The sequence below is a fragment of the Chanos chanos genome, chromosome 7 (assembly GCF_902362185.1).
Source record: "Chanos chanos chromosome 7, fChaCha1.1, whole genome shotgun sequence".
Taxonomy (NCBI): domain Eukaryota; kingdom Metazoa; phylum Chordata; class Actinopteri; order Gonorynchiformes; family Chanidae; genus Chanos; species Chanos chanos.
Window position 1 is genome coordinate 2,214,387 of NC_044501.1, and position 21,018 is coordinate 2,235,404.

Sequence of the window (21,018 nt, forward strand, 5' to 3'; positions counted from 1 at the left end):
AAAGAGTGGAAGAGCTTTGCACTGTCCCACAATAAATCCACTGTATGGTATGTTATGTCAACAGGAACATTGAGTCATAAACCCTAAATCCTGGATAGAGGGGCTCATTGAATATGGATCTGAATGTGTATATGTGTGTCAGTTTGTGTGTATTAGAGGAAATGCTATAGAAGGACAGAGTACCAGCTGAACTGTCTAGATACACTCCAAACTTGCGAGGATGATCATCAGAGGGATGTATATGTATGCTGTGATTGTTGTGCCAGACAGAAAAGGTGACATTAAAACATATCAGACTCCAGGACCCGTCACTGAATCCAAGCCCACATATGTCACCATCACTCTCTCCTTTCCTCTTGATGTCTTTGTATGTCATTCCAATGGCACAGTCCCCAATCCTCTCAGCTTCCCAGTAGCAACGCCCAGAAAGACTCTCATTACACAGAACCTGAGGACATGGGTCAAATCTCTCTGGATGATCAGGATATGGTTGCCTCTTTCCCACAAATCTCACCTTTCTGTAGTCCTCAGACAGAGAGAGCTGTGTGTTTGCTGTGTTTGGGTCCAGTGTGAGTGCACAAGCATCTGGAGATAAGAAGAAACAATTAGAGGAGACAGCAGATCTTGTGTTTATGTATGTTTTTATATGTTTATGCACACTCACATTTTTTTAGTCCTGGCTGTAGTCGAAATTCACCTCCATTGGCCACACTATAACAAAAATGAATACATGAATAAATAAATGGACAGACAGTAAATGAAGATCATATGTACATACAAACCAGTGCTACAAACTGCTTGGATGCTGCTGGATTCTGCAGGCTTGAACATGACAATGAACAGATAAATGTAGTTTCTACTGTACTATCTTGACAACATTTTAACGTTAAACACATATGTTGAAATGTAAGGTCCTATATCTCTCAACTTTCCTTGAAAATTAGGAAAACAAACTATTCATAGTACTCTCATCTGCTCATGCTCCCGACCACGCCTCTTCTCTGCCATTGCCCCGAGGTGGTGGAACGACCTCCCCCATGCAGTCAAGACTGCGGAGTCTCTTACCATCTTCCGCAGGAAACTGAAAACCCACCTCTTTAGAACACACCTGTCCCCCAATGCCTAACCTCCCTTCCCCCAATGCCTAACCTCCCTTCCCTAGAGAAAAAAAAAAAAAAAAAAAAAAAAAAAAAAAATTTTACCTTTGTCTTGTATTTCTGTTTGTAAAAGTATCCCAGGGGCGCAATGCGAAAGGGCAATTTGACGCTCAGTCTTATTATGATCTCTGTTGAAGGTATTAGAAATCCGACTGATGCACCAATTGTAAGTCGCTTTGGAAAAAAGCGTCTGCCAAATAACTAAATTGTAAATTGTATAGTGTAAAACTTTCATTATCTATGTCAGACTGGCAAGCATTCACTTTATATCCTCTGATTTAGACAAAAGTAAGTAAAATAAATAAATAAATAAATAAATAAATAAATAAAATGAAATACAGTAGGTAAGTATTAAGAAATTAACTACCAAGTTCCCGAATATCTGGTGACCTTTTGAAATTTGGTTCACCTAACCCCTCTTAAATTTATTAAATTAATCTGTTGTGCATTATACTAGCAACTGTTAAAAATGTATTATCTGAGGTATTATGAGTAGCAGTCCAGGCAGCACAGTGACAGACACTCTGTTTTTTAGCTCTTTATTATTATTACTATTATTGTTCTCCACTAAAATTGATTAGGGAGCACTGTATTTGTACAAAACTTGCATTACTTCTGGTGACATCAAGAAAAGGAATTTACATTAATTTGTCAGATGATGGTGCTATAGAGGACAACAAAATTATGAACATTTTCTCTTACAGCTCTACATTTCTTGGCTTACACCAAATAAATCTACTGATTCTGGTTATTTTTGCAATAATGATTTTTTTGCTGCTTTGAATGTTTTGTGAAATTTCTTTCAAACTAAAATCTTATAAATTTAAAATGCAGGTCAATCAGCAATTGTGTACAAACTGATCAATTAGTGCAGTCATGATTGGTGGTTGTTTAGTCAGCAAATTGCTTTGTAAACATTACACAGCAAGTTTGCTTTATATCTACAACCATTTGGAATATGTCAAAAAAAATTGCCATAATCTAGAGAAGCATATTAGGCCCATTTTGAATGAAATGAAATATAATGTGGGCTAGATGACATTATCACAAACAAGATGATGTTTCTTAATGTAAATTGCAAATTTTAAAGAAAAATTGTCACCATATACAAATGTAACTTTGTAATGACAGTATACATTACATGTTAGAACAAACTTCTCAAACTTCCACTTTCCGTGCTGTTCATGTATTTTAATTGCTGAATTGGCCTTAACTTTTGACAAACCTCTATTGCAGTTGTGTATGGTGTTGAGCATCCCTCCAAAACAGCCTAAGACTTACATTCCACCCAACTAAACTAAACACACCTGCTGTCCATTATGACATGCTGAGGGTGTAATGCAAAACTTATGACATGCAAGTTTTTCCTTCTTTAAAAACTTGTAAACACATTCCACTTTGCACACTTGTAACTAAGTTCTACTTACTTGAGTGTTTCCAGTTTACAGTGTGGATTCTTCCATCTAGCGGAGAGTAGCCTCAGTCCGGGGTCCTCTGGATGATTGTAGCTCAGATCCAGCTCTCTAAGATGTGAGGGATTTGAGCCCAGGGCAGAAGCCAGAGAGGAGCAGCCTTCCTCAGTGACCAAACAGCCAGATAATCTGAAGAGCAAGACGTCCATCAGAGATTCTCCTGGCTAAAAAAGCCTATGAAATCTGGCAGGTGAAGGCACAGCATTCTTTAGGGGAACTCCCACTTTAACCCTAATAGACTAAATCAAAATTAGATTTTGTGTTGGACACAACTGCCCTTTTCTTCACAGACTCATTTTTACTTCTGTCTGTAGAAGTGAATATTAAGCTGAAAAACGAAAGACCATAATGTAACTCAAGATATATATATGCTGCCTTGGATGAACCCTTCCTGCAAGAGTGGCATTTTTTTTCTTATGAATGATTGTATACATTGACAAATGGGCACAGAAAATTTTAATAACAGACATATTTCTTTTTTAACCAATGATGCTGATCTGAAGCTGAAGAAGGAAACTTGAACCGTCATTGTTCAGGATTTGCAGTTTCAAGTTTAAAGTAAGGATCAATCTAATAAGGATTATCTTTAAGATGCATAATGCATGAATGATAACAAGCTAAATAAGCTAAAGACACCACTGGACATTGATGTAATACATCAGTTAAAACACACACACACACACACACACACACACACACACACACACACACACACACCAGTGTCTCAGTGAGCCAAATTCAAATTTCAATTTTATGACATTAAAACTGACATTACGATAATCCAGGTGTTATAACATTAACAGAGACAATTTATTCTATATATTTTATAATCATCCACTGACCTCAGTATCTCAAGTTTACACTGTGCACTCTGCAGTCCAGCACAGAGCATCTTCACTCCTGAATCCTGAAGATCATTGTTACTCAAGTCCAGCTCTCTCAGTGGACAGTTTGCTGACTGAAGGACAGAAGCCATTATTTTACATGACTTCTCTGAGAGATCACAGTCAGCAAGTCTGGAGAGAGCAAGAGAGCAAGAGGGTAGGCAGAGAGAGGGAGGGGTGGAGAGATGAAAGCTGGGTTAGGGGCATTGATATAAGAAAATATCCTGATTTCAGCAGAATCTGCTTCTTGCAATGTGTCTTTTTTTCGTTTCTTTTTTCCCCTTCATTATCATTAATGGTTCAAGCGGCTCAGTTGCTTCTGCTGTAATAGTTTGTGGTCCAAGTAGAAGCTACTGGAATGCCACTGTTTTTGTTTTGTTTCGTTTTAGACATATAAGCAGAGAAAGCATCTTGCTCCAACATTTTTATTCATCATTGTTATGGCTGATTTTTTTAACAACATTAGGACATTACACAATCTATCCTTCTTCTTACTGAACTGTCAGCTTCTTGAAACTATCACTCACATCATCAAAATGAAATATGAACTGACTCCAGAGAATACTTCAGTACATAACGAATCAACTATAACATAGGAAATGTTCCATTTTTATGGATTGTATACTATACACAGAATGGCTGAATAAAACATGGGCTAATACTGACCTTAGTACCTCCAGTTTAGAACTTTTCTCAAGTAAACCAGAAAGTTGTTGAAGTCCTGAATCATGAATGTGATTCATACTCAGGTCCAGTTCTCTCAGGGGGGAATCTTCTGACTGCCTTCTGACAAAGGCTGCGGTGCTACAGGACTGCTCAGACAGGTCACAACAAGCAAGTCTATATTTCCAGAGAGAACACATTACAAACAAGAGGGTTTCAATGTATGAACTGAGCTGTATGAAAATAAAATAACCTGTAACATCCTAGAAAACCAGAAAACATGTTGTCCAGCTGTGTCTCAGGTATGAACAGATTTAACTAAGAACTTAGCCCAACCCCTCACAACTGTCTGTAGAAAACAGCTGTTTCTGTGAAGAAGCAGAGATATGGTGTAGTTAAACCTGCTCATGCAAAAGACTGGAAAGCAAATAACATCTCATGTCAAAACCACATGAGTAATGCATTATAAATATATTCAGTAGTAATTCCATGCCTCCGTAGTACCCTGCAATAGCACCCATGCATTGAAATATTGTACACATACATTTTGTACACATACATAAGCAGTTGTAATAACTATGTGTGTAAAATATTCTGTAAGAAAGCTCATAATTTCATAACACCTCTTGTGAATACTGTATTTGTAATGCATCAAGCTATAACAATGTCTTCATAATGATCCCATCAAAATGCACAATATCTGAAAGGAGAGTTCATCAGTCTGTGACAGATGACACCATCTATTCTGATGTGCTCTTAAAAAAAAAAGGTAATAATAATAAAAAAAACAAACAAACAGATTTGTCATTTTCATTACAGACCACTATTGCACAGCCTGTTTACACAATTCACATTTCAAACGCTGTATTTTCAGCTTTTGTTCAGTACTTACTTCAGTATCTCCAGTTTACAGTGTGGAGTCTTCAGACCAACAGAGAGCAGCTCAATTCCAGAATCTTGAAGGTAATTGTAACTCATATCAAGTGCTGTCAGCTGCGACTTTGCTGACTGTAGAACTGAGCCTACAGTTTCACAGGACTCTTTTGTGAGGTTACAGTAAGCAAGTCTACAGAGAGGAAGAAAGTGGAGTGCTCAAATAAATGCCAGGACCCTCATGCCTTTTCTGCCTGACTGGAAACTGAAAATGTGGGTGTGTAAGATTTTCTCACTGACCTATGATTAGTACTTTTTTATCCCAATTAAGTTTCACTGACAATTAGTTTTCCTATTCTATTATTTTTCTATTCCTATTCTAAATTGTTTATTTCTTAACCTTTATGTTTTCACTGCTGGTATTACTCTGTAGCCAAATATTTGATGAAGGTTTGTTCTTATTCCACCATCCTACACATACAGAAATGACAAAATCACTGATTAGATGGATTGATAGATAGATCTTAAATGTAATCCAAGTCAGCACAGCCTGAGGACCACTGCAGTTGAGACAACATCCGAAACCAAGGCATGCACAGGGGCTTAAACGGACCTAACATGTTGTCTTGGTCCTGAATACCTGCAGCTTTGCTGCTGTACCTAGGATGCTCATCTGTACCTTACTCCATTTTCCTGACTTTGATGGGATTCTTTAGGCCTCCAGTCAATCTTGGAGAGGATCAGTTCAAGTTTCAAGTTTATTTAGAGCCCAATATCACTGTTTACAGTCTCAAAGGACTTTATAGGCCACAACAGTCAAAATCAAAACAGGACGGTACCCTCTGACTTAATCCTCATAACCATCCATCAGGACTTGAATGCAGTAAAGTTGGTTGGCAGTTGGTTTGATACTGGATAAAATACTGTTCTCCTCTGGCACTGATGACAGTAACATTGACTGCTGTCCAGTGTGCTGGCTCTGTTTCCCCTATTTTCTGCCACTCTTCATTAAGCCAGATTAATACAGTTCTTCTTATGAAATATGAAAGTTTTATGATTTCCATCATCAATGTTTTGTCTTGCTAAACTTCACTCATTTACTTTAGTTGTTGAGCTTTGAGCCTCTTGTTGTTTGCACATCATATAATTGTGCAAATATACATTATATTTGAGAATAAATATTGTATTCCTTTAAATATAAGTTCAGTTAAGTTGCTGTAATTTATCTGACGTTCTGGTACTAATATTTCAGCCATTTTTAAAATTATAATCCACAGAATTATTGATTTGTAATCAACAGAATGTTTTTACAGTATACAAAGTCTTTGTCTTTGCTGTATTTATTTACTTATCGAGGGTCAGTGTAACAAACTATGTTTGAATAAAAGAAAAAGAAAAAAGTTAATTTTGTTCCAGTAAGTATATTACACCCAGTTGTACTCTGCATATGATGATCTAGTTACTATTGCATTTATCTGTTATTGTTAAATGGAGGTTCATCTCTCAGTAGTTTACCATATGACATAACCATATGCTACCTTGTGTGACACTCTGGTCTTTCTCTTGACTAGTATTGAAGCCTTGTTTGCTTCCTGTTATTTCTTTTTTTCCCTTGATTAATATTTTGAATTTTATATCACATATCTATTTCAACACCACAGAATGTAGCTGCCTAGTGCATTAATCATTACAATATACATATCTCTATACCTACCCCCCTAGATTGCAAACCAGTCACTTACAAGCCTCACATGGTCATGTTATTGATAGTCATAGTTTAAAAATATGCAGACTCTACTATGGGGAAGTGAATCTTTTAATGTTATTCTGAGGTTATATTTTTCATATAAGAAATATAGAAATTATTTAAAGGCTTCAATTACAGTTGACACCATAGGGCTAAAATTATAATAACCTCATGGCTGTGGTTAGTTTTGACACAGTTGAGTAACATACTCAGAAAATCTCTTTACTGAGCAAATATAATATGGTTAAATCAGCTGAGTGCTTGGCCACCTAATAAAACAATTTGAACACAATGGAGCATCACCATAAATCGCCATATTGATATTTTGCCAAAGTTTGGTTGCTCCTGTGAAAATGCTCTTTAAAATGACCCACGCTGAAACACTCACATCATTTTTTAAGACAAAACAGATTATAAATACTACATGTGCATATACTGACCTCAGTATCTCCAGTTTACAGAGCGGATCCTGCAGTCCAGCTGAGAGCAGGTTCATTCCTGAATCCCGTAGGTCATTATTACTCAGATCAAGCTCTCTCAGGGGGGAGTGTGCTAACTTTAGAATTGAGGCTGCAGTTTGACAGGATTTCTCAGTGAGATGACAGCCTACAAGTCTTTGGAGACATAAAGTACATCAGCTATCACAACAGAAAATACACACATGTGAGAAAAGTTTGAAAAGTTTGAACTGAGACTAACATTTCATAGCTGTCTGTTAGTACTGTCCAAAGACCATTTGGGTTCAACTAACCTGAGGTCTACCCTCTGGCTTTACATATAAATGGCCACCGGTCATTAGTTCACACAAAAAGCATGAAAGCCTGTTCATTTAGAGCAATACAATCAGCAGAATTGCTGATAATATTTCTTGAGGTTCAGGGAGTTGCATTACAATGTACAGGGCCAAATGGCAGTACTGTTCTGTAATCAGTTCAGTCAGTTCAAACAGTGTAATATTGTATGTTAACCTTTGATTACTGCTGACCTTAGAATCTCCAGTTTACAGTGCAGGCTCTTCAGTCCAGCAGAGAGAATTATCATTCCTGAATCCCGAAGCTTATTGTTACTGAGGTCCAGTTCTCTCAGGGGACAGTTTGCTGACTGCAGAACTGTAGCTACAGTTTCACAGGACTGTTCAGTGAGTTTACATCTGTTAAGTCTACAGAGGAGACAGAGAAGGGGGGAATGAACTAAAACTAAACTTTATTCCATCACACAGAATGAAACATGAGTGTTACGTCCCAGGTGTGATATGGTGTCTAGGGGTATGTGGAGGGGACACGACACACACATATAAAACACACAGTGCGGTGCACGTATCAATGAGTCACTTGCAGCTTCAGCTCAGACAAAACCTCCAAAAATACTGTATTTTCAGTTACTGACTAATCAAAAAGCTGAGTACTTGACCACCTAATGAAAGAATTTCCATACAATAGAGTAGGTGTCCTCATGTATTACTGGAAATAATGATATTTTGCAGATTTTTTTTTAACTAAAACTGTAACCAAATGCAGTGGTTGACTTGCTCCGTAAAAATGACCCAATCTGAAAGACTCACAGTTTATTAGATTATAAATAGTGACAGATTATAAACACTAGATGTTAAATTACTGACCTCAGTATCTCCAGTTTACAGTGTGGATTCGCAAGTCCAACAGAGAGCAGCTTCACTCCTCTATCTTGAAGGTCATTGTCACCAAGGTTCAGCTCTTTCAGGGGGGAGTTTGCTGACTGTAGAACTGAGATTATAGCTTTACATGACTGTTCAGTGAGATCACAGTTGTTAAGTCTAAAGAGAGAGCAATGAAACAGAAAGGTAAAACAACAACAACAACAACAATAATAATAATAATAATAATAATAATAATAATAATAATAATAATAATAATAATATTAAATCATCATCATTGCTTGAAGGTTCATGTGACCCAAGGACAATTTGGATACAGTAAAATATAATAAAACATTAATCATAAAAAAATAGAGCCGTTAAATGTATAGTAATAAGGGTAAGTAATTAGTGTGTAACATATTAAATGGCAAAGACTAATAGCGCTCAGAAGTGTGGAGGGTAGAATAGGAAAGACAAAGAGATGAATATTGTCTGTGTTTTAATGATTCTCATACAGGCCAGTCACAAATTAGTGAGTGGATCATTAATGAAATTCAGCCACCCATTAGTCACATGCCTCTGTAACACTATTCATGGTCAAGCGGGGGCTCAGCATGCAATTGCCTATACTAGTGGCACCCCCTAATGGCCAGGCAGAGCTGCATTCATCTGTGAAATGTAAACTCACTTCATCTGATAAGATTGACACTAAGGATTGCCTCAATGTTTGAGAAATATCAATAAGCACACTGTATATTTACAGAATGTATCTTTTTATTAATTAAAGTCACATAGGAGGCTAGGGTAAACTTCTTCCAGCAATGTACAAGTGGCTTACAGGTGATCATGGTTCACAGACCTGGGCCCTAAATCATAAGCTGTGCTCAGAAAGTTGTCTAAATTCTTGTACACAAATGAATCGTACAATGCCACAGTAAAAGAAAATAGGGATCCAACAAACATGCACATCTAGGTAGCATGCACAACATATTATCAATGTCTATAAATACAGATTATTTTTCATTGTCCTTCATGTACTTGGTTCTTGATATTGGCCTGCAGCAAAATCTTCAATGTGCCACAAACCTGGAAATGTGACAGTGAAGAAGTGAAACCTCTCTAAAACGGAGGCACAACTACAACAAAAGTTGACTCAGACTTTTAGCTCTCAGGATATCTATGTTAATCAACACTGTCCACGTTAAGCCTAAAGACGGAGAGAGAGAAGTTAACCATTGCAGCAGTAACCTAGCTCCCTTCCAACGTACAGTCTCGTTGATTTGTGCAGGAAGATCTATCTCTGTGTTTTGAGGGGGGGGGGGGGGGGGGGGGGGGCGGGGGGGTCATGTGACTTTCTTTAATTGATCCATATAAACAGAATAAGCAGAAACATGTTCTCGCTTGTAATCGAGGGAGCTCATAGCCAGCCCAACCCAAAGTTAGCATTCAAAGTTAGCACCCTAGCATTCTGCTTTTATGATAGCGAAATTATTCTACTAAGTTACTGATGAAGCTCGGATATTGTGCTATAAAGTCAGTATAAAACAGTATCGAACACTTATATTATCAACACTATTGTATTATTTTGGTAACTGCACGCTTTGTACAGTAACTGAAATCGATCACTTTATTTTTTTGTTTCTCTGTTTACTGTTTTAGATACCCTGACTCCAGACCGGGTGGGTGGGGCTGGACGGCAGACAGTGCAGAAGGGAATTCACAAAGAATGAAATTAAAATGAACTTGTTTTAATAAACTAAAGAAACTTGTTTTTTAACTGATGTAAAGTTGTCCATTGTCATTTACATATAGATCAAACCTAATGTTTAATAATATAGGGCCATAAATATATTTAATAACTGGCTATAGATAAAGCAGGATATATTTTTTTCACAATATTTTAAAGTAGTAATAATAATTTGCTATGGTTTAATGTTAAAGTCTCAATGATCTTTAATTCCAATTTCAACGTTGTTTCAATTTTAACCGAGGGTGCAAAAGTGATGAAGAATCAACATTGGAGTTCAACGTTGATTGAATGAACTTAACGTTCACAATGGAATGTTGATTTAAACATAATTTCAGTGATTGTTTGCTCTCTGGGTGAGAATCACTTCCAGCTGGCACGTGAACGACCTTCAACGTTGAAATGTGGTTGCAATAATGTCAGTTGTTATATCAACGTTGAAAAAAAACGTTGAAACAACGTTTAATGCCAATGGTTGTAAAAATGTTAGCACAATACTTAAGTCAGTGTTGAAATTTTGCCTTGAAAGTCCTGCACGTTGAATCGACATAATGTCTTCAACAACAAGCAAAAGAAAATTGTAACAGCTGCTTTCCCTCATATTTATTCAGGAAAGTGCCGTAATATCTTTTTCCAGGGAGTCTCATTTGATCACATTCAAGCATTACTATTGACTTATTTAGATCTGTTTATTTTTGTGTTTATAGTATAGGGATAGTAGTATTGCAAGTTATGCACAGCAAGTTGCATTACATATAACAATTGCATTGAAAACATACGACATGTAGGGTAAATTCCTGATTCAGACAGTATTGTCATGTTGATCCAATTCCAAACTAGGTTATAATATTGTAGCATCAGAGAGTGGTCGTTGGCCCCGCCCCTTTTTGTCTATTGGGCAGAGCAAATGTTTGTTTGTTGTTAGACAACGTGTTTGAAGAAGATGTGTGTTGGGAGATGTTTACTGGTGTGTTTGGGATATCTGTCTCTATGTTTAAGTTTTTATGTTACAGATAGTAATTTGGGACGTCACCATTTTGGTGAAGTGTAGCTAGAGGTATCAAGATCGGCCTTGTAAGTAAAATTCCATTCCTTGAAACCTATATTGTGTTATATTGTTTCTCTGAGTATGAGTATCGTTGCGCAGTATCACACTGCAATGTAATTAAATATACAAGTAAATCTAATTCAGAGTACGTTTAATTCACATGAAAACAAAATGAAATCTCTATGATTAATGCCTTATAGAAAGACGTTAGAACAACATCGCAATATCAATGTTGATTCTGTTTTCAATATCAACACTTAATTCATTGTTGATGCAATGAACTCTCAACCTTGAGTAAACGTTGAAATGCCGGCTGGGTGGGAACCTTCCCAAGCAAAAAAGACTATTTGAACTGCAATTGCAAAAACAGGACTTGCAACTTTCTGTGGGGAGGAATGTTCTAGTGCATTTCAGTGTAGTCAACGGCAAACAGCAAGGGCTAATGAATGGATGAATGTCCAGTGCGTCACCAGCAGTTACAAGTAACCATAAAACAGTGCCAAAGGATTTTATCCACGTCTACCATAGAAGGTCTACAAGGAATAACTGTCCATGTCCTTAAGCAGAGTGAATACAGATGTGCTAGAGGAACTATTTGTGAAGTTTGTTAAGTATGCTCTTGGATATTTTCATGCTCTCCCCTATCAGCTGGCTGTACTGTAAGATGGACTGCACCATATCAAATAGCATTATGCCTAAACTTGTTCTCCACTCAATGAAAGACCCAACCCATTCCTAAAACAACAAATTAGGCAGGTGTCTTGACCAATAGATTATCTTGATTTTAAGTGTTGAATTCAAGTGTCAATTTCAACAGAAACTTCACTTTTAGATTCAAAAACTTACAAAGCTCTTCTTGTATTTTTCACCACTGGTAGCAGCCTCCTTAGAGATTCATCTGATCCTCTATATTTCTGCAGCTCAAACTTTTCTTGAATCCCCTCAGTCATCTGCAACACAAAGGCCAGAGCTGACCACTGGGCAGAGGAGAGGTCCACTGTTGAGAGAGCTCCTGAGTTCAGATGCTTTTGAATTTCAGTCACAAGTGAGTTGTCTTTAAGTTCATTCAGGCAATGGAATAGATTTATGCTTCTTTCTGAAGAGGTTTTCAGATTGAGTTTACTCTTAATGTAATCAGTAGTTTCCTTCAAACTCTCTGTTCTAATCTGTGTTCTGGGCAGCAATTTCTTCAAGTGCCTCTGATTGGACTCCAGTGAGAGGCCAAGGAGGAAGCGGAGGAAAAGGTCCAGGTGTCCATTTTCACTCTGTAAGGCCTTATCTATCGCATTCTTGTGGAGATCAAACATGTTGTGCTTCAAAAACCATTTCACTTTCTCTCGAGTTCTTTGCTGAAGTGGATTGCTCTTTTTGCTGAGGAATGAGACAAACACGTAAACAGCTGCTAAGCATTCCTGGATGCTCAAATGCACAAAGCTGAACACATTTTCTTCCTCTTTAAAGATTTGTGTGCAAACACCTGAATACACTGTAGCTTGACTGACATCAATGCCACACTCTCTGAGATCCTCTTCATAAAAAATTAGTTGTCCTTTTTCAAGCTGATGAAATGCTAATTTTGCAAGTTTCAGTAAGTCTGGCAATGTTCCTGGATATTTCTGTTCCATTAGCTTTGCTTGAAATAGTAGGAAACGTATATACATTTCAGTTAAAGTTTTGGGCAGTCCCTCTTGGTCACTTTCACTTAGATGTTTATTGAGCACAGTGGCTGAGATCCAACAGAAAACTGGAATGTGACAGAGGATGTGAAGGCTCCTTGATTCCTTAATGTGTGTGATGATATTGTTTACTTTATCCGGATCTCTGATTCTCTTCCTGAAGTACTCATCCTTTTGTACATCAGTGAACCCTCTCACCTCTGTTACCTGGTGGATATAGTCATGAGGGATCTGGTTTGCTGCTGCAGGTCTGGAGGTTATCCAGATGAGAGCAGAGGGCAGCATTTCCCCCCTAATAAGGTTTGTGATCAGAATGTCCACAGCGTTTTCTTCCATTATGTCAGTCAATATCTCATTTTCTTTGAATTTTAGAGGAAGTCGACTCTCATCAAGGCCATCAAAGATGAACATGACTTTCCTGTTCTCTAATGGTAAGGTCTTCATTTGCGCTGTCTCTGGAAAGCACTGGTGAATTAGTTTGATTAGACTGTAGTTTCGTTTTATCAAATTCAGACTGCGAAAGGGGAGAGGAAAAATGTAGTCTAAATCCTTATTGTCCCTCTCTTCGGCCCAGTCCAGAATGAACTTTTGCACGGAGACAGTTTTTCCCACACCAGCGATCCCAAGTGTCAGAACCTTTCTGACATAACTTGGTTGGTCAGGTAGATCTTTGAAGATGTCAGAGATCTTGACTGGAATTTCCTCTTCGTCGGGTCTCTTGGATGCTGCTTCAGCCTGTCTCACCTCATGTTCAGTACAAACTCCTCCTGTTCCTCCCTTCACTATGTAGAGCTCGGTGTAGATGGCATTTAGGAGCTTACATTCGTCTATAATGGAAGTTCCTTCATGTATGGAGCCGTATTTTTTTTTCAGACTGCCTTTCAAGTTAACTCTGACAGTGCATTCCTGGACATCTTTATGTTGAAAGAGGGGAAAAAGTGGAAAAACAACTGGGTGAAGGTGGTAAAAAAACCCCCAAAAAACCCAAAGTACTTTATATGTACATATATTTATATGTACATGTGTTACTATGTACATGTGTATGTATGTATGTATGTTTTAAATAAATGAATTAATTAGCATGAAGGTATGAAACATAAGTGTGAACAATGGCTTCACAAATTAATATTTATGTTAATAAGTATATTAAAAGTAGTTGAATCATTCAATGTATGTAAAAAGGTTTACCATTGTTGTCTACTGGAGAAGCTGTTCCTGAAAGACAGACACAAGACTGATTATCGTAAATTAAAATAATAGCAAATAGCACTGAATAATATGTAGGATTGTTTTGACTGAGTAATTCAAACAAGCTGGCACTATTTGCCATAAAAAATGGTCATCCTGATTTATTGGTGAAATCAAGATGATCAGGGTTTTATTTCCCCTCTCAGATCTGTTGCACTTCTAATTATCAAAAAGCAAGGGCAAATTAGGCCAACCTATGTATTTGAAGTGTGTCTTTTTTAAGCTGGTATAACACTCAACACAGTAAAAACAGAGGCAAAAGAGCATGTAACCCCTACCCCTGTGAAAGGTGTTGTGCTGACCAGAGGTACAAAGAGACTGATCAGTAACATCACATTTTCATAGACTACTGCACATCAGATTCAGTTATAACATTCTATGCAGATCCATGTTGTCTTTTTTGTATGGTTCACCAGTAACATTCCTTATGCTACAACAAATGGGCTACAAAGAGGAAAGTATGCAAAAACCCCATGGTAACATATTAAGTATTACTTTGGTCATATAAAATATTTTAGCAGGATAAACTCTGCAAAATATATAACTTTACATATAATTTAAAAGAAAAAAAAGACTCTATACTCTTCCACTCTATACAGTTTTTCAGGAGAATTCAACTACTGACTAATATGTTCTGTAACCTTTTACCCTTGGAGGTGTTGTGTATGTGCATATCTCTGCTCTAAAATGCCTGTGCTCCTCAGTGTCCTCCATGGTACTAGAGAACTCCATTACAATCAGCTTGACATCACTTAATATACCAAAGGAGCTACACTGGAACATCACATTTCATTCACACCTTAGTGGAAATGTACACTGTAAAAAGGTGAGGCCCTAATCTAAAGATGAAACAAAACGTTACAAGGCTGAACTAAACTAAAGTTAAACCAACTGAAAACAGGTTGAACTAATGATGCAATTAAGGCTGAACTTAGGAACCAGGAAGTAACACAAACAGGCCAGTAAAGGGAGAAAAAGAGAACCAATTATTTTGTTTTTTAGGACAGGGTGTCTGAGGACAAGATGTGTTGGCAACAACCGTGAATGTGGAAATAGAAAGAAATATGAAGATATTCAAGTATCACCAACTCCTCAAAGGAGATATGGAATTAAAACCAGAGAAAAGTTAATGCAAGAGTGTGAGGGTGATTAGGTAAGAACTTCAGTTTCATTTTCAGGTAACTACTTAACCCTGAGATATAATAAATAAATTTAACTTTCTATCACTCTGCAATGGAGTTCAGTGAGCAACATTCAAATGAATATATCTATGTTAAGAAAAAATTCTTTCATAATATACAGCTTTAAATTTATTCACCTTCTTGTTGAGAGTCCAGAGTGGTAACGCCGATATTTACTGGACCATAGAATATGTTGCCAATGAGCTCAGGAGCATTAACTGAAGCTCCAGTCTGAGCTGAGATGCTGGTCTGGACTGAGACACCGTCAGATGGAGCAGAGAATGTAGCCATGGTCTCAGATTCGACTTAATGATGTGAAAGAGAGGCAGAGAAAGCAGGTCATTCAGTAAAATGCAGACTATGTTTCCAGGATAGCAGTGCCTAAGTTGCAGTTCTTTTTGACACTTCCATCCCATTAGCTACCAACCAAGGAACTTAATTTTCTGACAAAAAAAGTTTTAAAAATGAACAAAAAAAAAAAATGCATTGAAACACACACACACACACGTGTGTGCACACAAACGCATGCACACACACACACACACGCCCGCACGCGCACACACATGCTCATGCTCAGCTTGCTGAAATACTTTGTTGCATTCTTTCTCTAACATAAAACCTGTTCTTTCATACGTAAAGTATTTTGAATATTTACATCTCTGAACCGTGGGATGTTTTCTAAATCTATGCAAAACTACTACGACACAGTCAAGTATACTGCATATATTCCTATTACCCCTATTAAACTATCATTATCAGCCTTCTTGGAGCTTATAGGACTTTGATGTGCCTTGTAATAGGAGCAAGTGAACAAAACAGTGAATTATTACACTAAGTTAATATGTAAAATGCAAATATATTTAACATGAAATCAAACAATCAGAAAAAAAATTCAAAACAAGATAAATACTTTGAAGTCAGACTATAGAATATAATAGAACACTTAACACTGATGAGGAATGTAGTGGTGAGATCTGGCAGGGAAATTCATTCACTCCTTGGTTTCATTCAATCAGTATTTGAATATGTGACTCAAAGACTAAGTCAGAATAATCTCCAATGTGATTGATCCTGAACAAACACTGATTTTTGCAACGACAAGTCAGTTCATAGCTGTCAAAATGCGTTGTCTTTTGTCTGAGTGAAATGAACCAAACCTTCATTCTGAGCTGAGCTGTTGGTCTGAAGTGAAGTGGACTCAGCTGGAGTGACTGCACTGTTCTGAACAGGCCCTTCTTCAGATTTCCCGCAGTGAGGAAAAAAGACAGACAGAAAGAGGAAGAGAGAAAGAGAGAACCTATGAATCATATTCTCATGATGACTGCTCTTTTTTTTAATCCTATATTTTTCAAAACAATATGTTTGTTACAAATGTGGGTATATTTAGAAAATTCAAAGCCACTGACTGTACATGACACACATAACAATCACATTAACACATCAAAAAAAGAGGTTCAATTTCAAGAAACATGCTGTTTTCCTCCAGTTTCTCATCTGGGTCCCATTGAATAAATAAAAATTGTCACTACATGTGTAAATTCAGTTACGTGGCATGTGCCCTTAACCAGTCAGTTCAATGTAAGGAGTTTCATGTCTGCTGCATGTGATCTAAAACCAAACTGATCAGTCCAGGGGAAATAAGAGGCAAGTAAATTGCTCTGAGAGCAGGTCATGGATCTGCAGATGACCAGCAGGATTCTCATCCTTTGCACTAATTTTGACCACAATGAGAGATCCTGTCCCATTAGCATGATATTTTGTAACCACACTATGAACTTGCACTGATCTACATTTAGTGCAACGAATTTGATTAAATGGTTTCGTGTGATAGCAGATATATTTTTAAGAGATAGTCTGTGATGTCAACGTTTTTCTGTGACATATTGTCTGAGATCTAAGAGAGCACAGACTATGTGGTAGGCTGTGAGATAATCTTGTCAGAATTGACACTGACAATAGCCAATGAGAGTGGAGCAGCTGGAAGGAACATGAGAAAGAGGAAAGCAAAAAAATAAAAATGAAAAAACTCTCACTGTGGAGCATAAGGTCATGATTTTTGCTGTGGCAGAATTGTTCAGTGTGTGATTCCCTGTCAGTGCCAAAAGTCAGAACTGAGAGCCACTGATGATCATTCCTATTGGACAGTTCTGATTTTGACCCCATTTATCCAGCCAACTGAGAATTTTTCCCTCTGTTAAAAACCTCAGAGACCTCAGTTCGCTAAGATCATCAACTAAAAGCTTAATACATAAACTGTCATTTCAACTTGGTGTACCTTAATGATAAAATTCTTCCTATCAACAGGAGCATATACTCTTTGATGTATCCAGAAAGCCATGTCAAATGAAGCTTTTATTCAGCATTGTGTCTTCTTCCATTGTATCATGAAGAGATTCATTGTTACCGTTTGATATGATTACACTCTGACAAAACACAGTTACTGAGGGCTGCACTGGTCAAACTGAGGAAACTATCTCAGATGTTTCAGAGAACACTATACTGCTGTGTGTTATGTTCTGAAGCCTAGTGCTCCATCTCCACTGATGATACTTACATCTATAGCCGCTCTGTTCAAAAAAATGTATTATACCTTTACTGTAATCACAGAGGGTAACTCCTTAACCTTGACACCCCCAACATAAACATTTGTGTTGTAATGTGAATTGTATTACCTTCCCTGAGTTTACTCCCTAACTTCTCAGCCAGGTTATTCTGCTCCATCTTCCTCAGGATGAGCAGTGTGATCTCCACAGCACCTCTAGGTTTGTATCTCTCCACCATCTTATCCACTGTGTCCTGTACATCAGCATTCTCCAGCTGAGCCCTTGGGATGTGAGAGAAGCCTTCCAGTGCATTCTCTGTAGTCAGGTACCACTGAAACCTCTTCAGTTCTGCTCTCGTCAGCTCTTCCAGAGTTACCAGCAGGATCTGTGGAACAGCTGGCATCTTGAATCACTGGGGAGCATGTGAAGAATGAGATCAGTCATTATTATGATATAGCACTCAACTCAAGGACCACATTTACAATGCATTTATCTTGAGAAGTGTTAACCATCTTACATCTCTGGACATATGGAGAAAAACAGAGAAAATAAACAGAGAGTGGTCCTGTCATGATATTACATATGACTTAATTTTAATTGGTCATGAATGCTCTTACACCTAAATTATTTCTATGGGCATTGGTAGAAAACCCAGAAAACTATTGGATACTTTATTGTTTCAAACTCTGGGGACCAGGAAGCTGTAATGGGTGAGAGAAACTGTGTTACGAGTTGTACACATTGCTTGACATATAGGACTCTGGTAATGATCAAAATGCAAACTAAATGAGAACTCTCAACAACTCTGGTAAGCCCTGTTTCTCAGTGTTCTGTTTAACTGTGTGGAGAAATGGATTTTAAAATGTTAAGAGTGTTTCGGATCATGCAGAATGAATTCGGTTACATTTAGTTGACTCACCAGTTAGTTGACTTAATGTTTAACAGTGAGGAGAAATCTGGGTGCCAAATCTAGGAGTCCAGAAAAACCCCTGTAACCTGTATTAACTACCTGTCCTCTGTTTATAACAGTCACACTTATATAAGACATGCTTATACAAGACACAGAGGACTGATGGAGCTGTCCTTCAGAAAAGAGCAGACCCATACACTGACTAGAGGTGTGAACATGAAAGGGCCTCTCACACTGTACTTATCCCAGGGCTAAAAACATGCTTATAACATTCTTAGCCCCAGGTTAAGGGAGCTGTTAGCCGCAGGCTAAGAAAGCTTTCACACTGGCACAATCCTGGAACATTCCAAAGTGAGCTAACCCTGACTTTAGCCAAGTGCTTGCTGGCCTTGCTCCGGAGCAGGGCTAGCCCCAGGTTTGCAGGGTTATTCCTTGAAATTCTACTAACCATGGTGTTCCAACCCAGGGCTAATAGATGTTCAGCTATCTGAATGGATTTAACAAGAATTCTTATGTTTTGAAGGAATACCATGTCACAATAGCATCCAAGCATGGTACTGTATCATACAATGTCATTAATTTACAAGCATAGGACTGTAGCATACAACATTATTCATTTACAAGCACAATACTGTAGCATACAACATTATTCATTTACAAGTGCAAAGGAAACAATTCTGCATCCATCATATGACATGTAGGTGCCCCCCCCCCCCCCCCTTATTATATATTTGATCTTTGCCTGTTTTTGTTTTTTGTTTTTTTTTTGTGTTTTTCTTTTGCTAAACCTAATTTGAAAATCCAGTCCTCAACCATATTTGCCAGTTCAGTGCTGAGGACTTGGACTTTTTCAGGTAAATAGCTTTAAGTCATGAACACTTTGGCCAGTCCTCACCGAATTTTATAATCATCTCTAATAGGTCCTTCTTGGTGGATGTTCTCAAACAGGTGGTGCTATAGCAATGAAGAAACTAAAAATATTTCCAACCTCTCAGTCATTTGAGCAATCAAGCAGGAACTTGCATGCTATGCGGCTGTGGGAATATTTCAGAAGACATGGTCACTATCTATGTAGTTCTAAAAAAAACTCCACTACTACAGTTCAAAGCTGGTGCTGGTTTCTGTATGTTTGATAAACCACATGGTCAACAAAAATGCAACACAATGTTTGAACAAAACATTTCTTAAAGACTAAGAATATGTTTCTACATGTTCGCGGAAACAAATCTCTTCTTTCTCCATCATTGTGCATGTAGTATAAACACCATACTACAAACACACTGTACTACATTTAGAGAAGCTGACTTTCTGTATTGGATAAAATGGAAGTGCTCCTTTGATAACTTTGGCTATGAACACATTTTGATCTGTTGTATCCATTTCACCATCACCACATTTGGCATTACAGCAATATTCTCAACAATAAATTATTAGGTATTATCAAAAAACAGATAAACAGAGAAAAAACAAACATTGTCTCAGAATTTAAGCTGTTTTTTTCTTCCACTTTTGCTTCTATCACAGTTTGGGGCAGTTCCCATTTTAAAACTCTCTTGGTTTTTCAGTCTCAGTGTTGCCTTTGTCATGATAAAATCAGAGCACTGCAGAAACTCCACTTTTAGGCAGATGAATATGCACAGACACAAGAATTAACCTAGTTCAAGTCACATGTAAGCTTTTTATCTCTCTGGTCTAGGTTTTTATTGAGAATGCCTTCATTTTGAACTTTCTGTTTATCCTCTGTCTGATCTTCTGTAAATGTTCATTATAATGAGTTCTCAGCTAAGATTTTCAGCTACAATACAAGTCCACACTCACCATAAAGTATCTGATGTATCCTCACACAGATGTGGAGGAAACCTGCTCTGGTCAACCAGGAATGAAGGAAAAGAAAAGATCGCAGTTTTACCCTCTGTAAGGACACTCTACAAATCTTCACTGAGAATGTCCATATTGTTTTTTCCCCAGTCACGACCTCTTTAATCTAAAAAACTCCCCTGGTTCCCAGTTTAGGTGTCAAAACACACAGCAGGTGTGTACGATCTTACTAACTTTTACTTCACAATAGTCCAGTGTTTTGTTGGAAAACATTCCTCTCTAGACACCTGTCCCTCCATAAAATGTCTCAGCCACAGTACAAGAGATCAAAGAGCACTCCTTTAATCACAATTACCACATCTGTAGAGTGCAAAGGTTGGAAGGTGTGCCACGAGAATTGCAATTAACTGTCCCAAGAATTTAATGTTCCCTGACA

General features: G+C 37.6%; 1 protein-coding gene across 1 annotated transcript; it reads right to left on the minus strand.

The window, feature by feature from the left end:
* Positions 1–52: 52 nt before the first annotated feature.
* LOC115817111 (NACHT, LRR and PYD domains-containing protein 12-like) lies at positions 53–18,257 on the minus strand. The gene is made up of 9 exons (XM_030780356.1): positions 17,984–18,257; positions 12,053–13,796; positions 8,415–8,588; positions 7,782–7,955; positions 5,069–5,242; positions 3,472–3,645; positions 2,585–2,758; positions 665–711; positions 53–585 (listed from the first exon to the last, which is right to left on the minus strand). The coding sequence occupies exons 1-9, from the start codon at positions 18,255–18,257 to the stop codon at positions 53–55; spliced, it is 3,468 nt and encodes a 1,155-aa protein (XP_030636216.1).
* Positions 18,258–21,018: the final 2,761 nt, after the last annotated feature.

Bases quoted from the DNA above. Each gene is read 5' to 3' on its own strand.
- LOC115817111 (XM_030780356.1), bottom strand. From the start codon at position 18,257: ATGCCAGCTGTTCCACAGATCCTGCTGGTAACTCTGGAAGAGCTGACG. The intron at 7,956-8,414 runs GTCAGTAATTTA...TCTCCTCTGTAG, and splicing joins TGTAAACTGGAGATACTGAG to ACTTAACAGATGTAAACTCA. The intron at 5,243-7,781 runs GTCAGCAGTAAT...TCCTCTCTGTAG, and splicing joins TGTAAACTGGAGATTCTAAG to ACTTGCTTACTGTAACCTCA.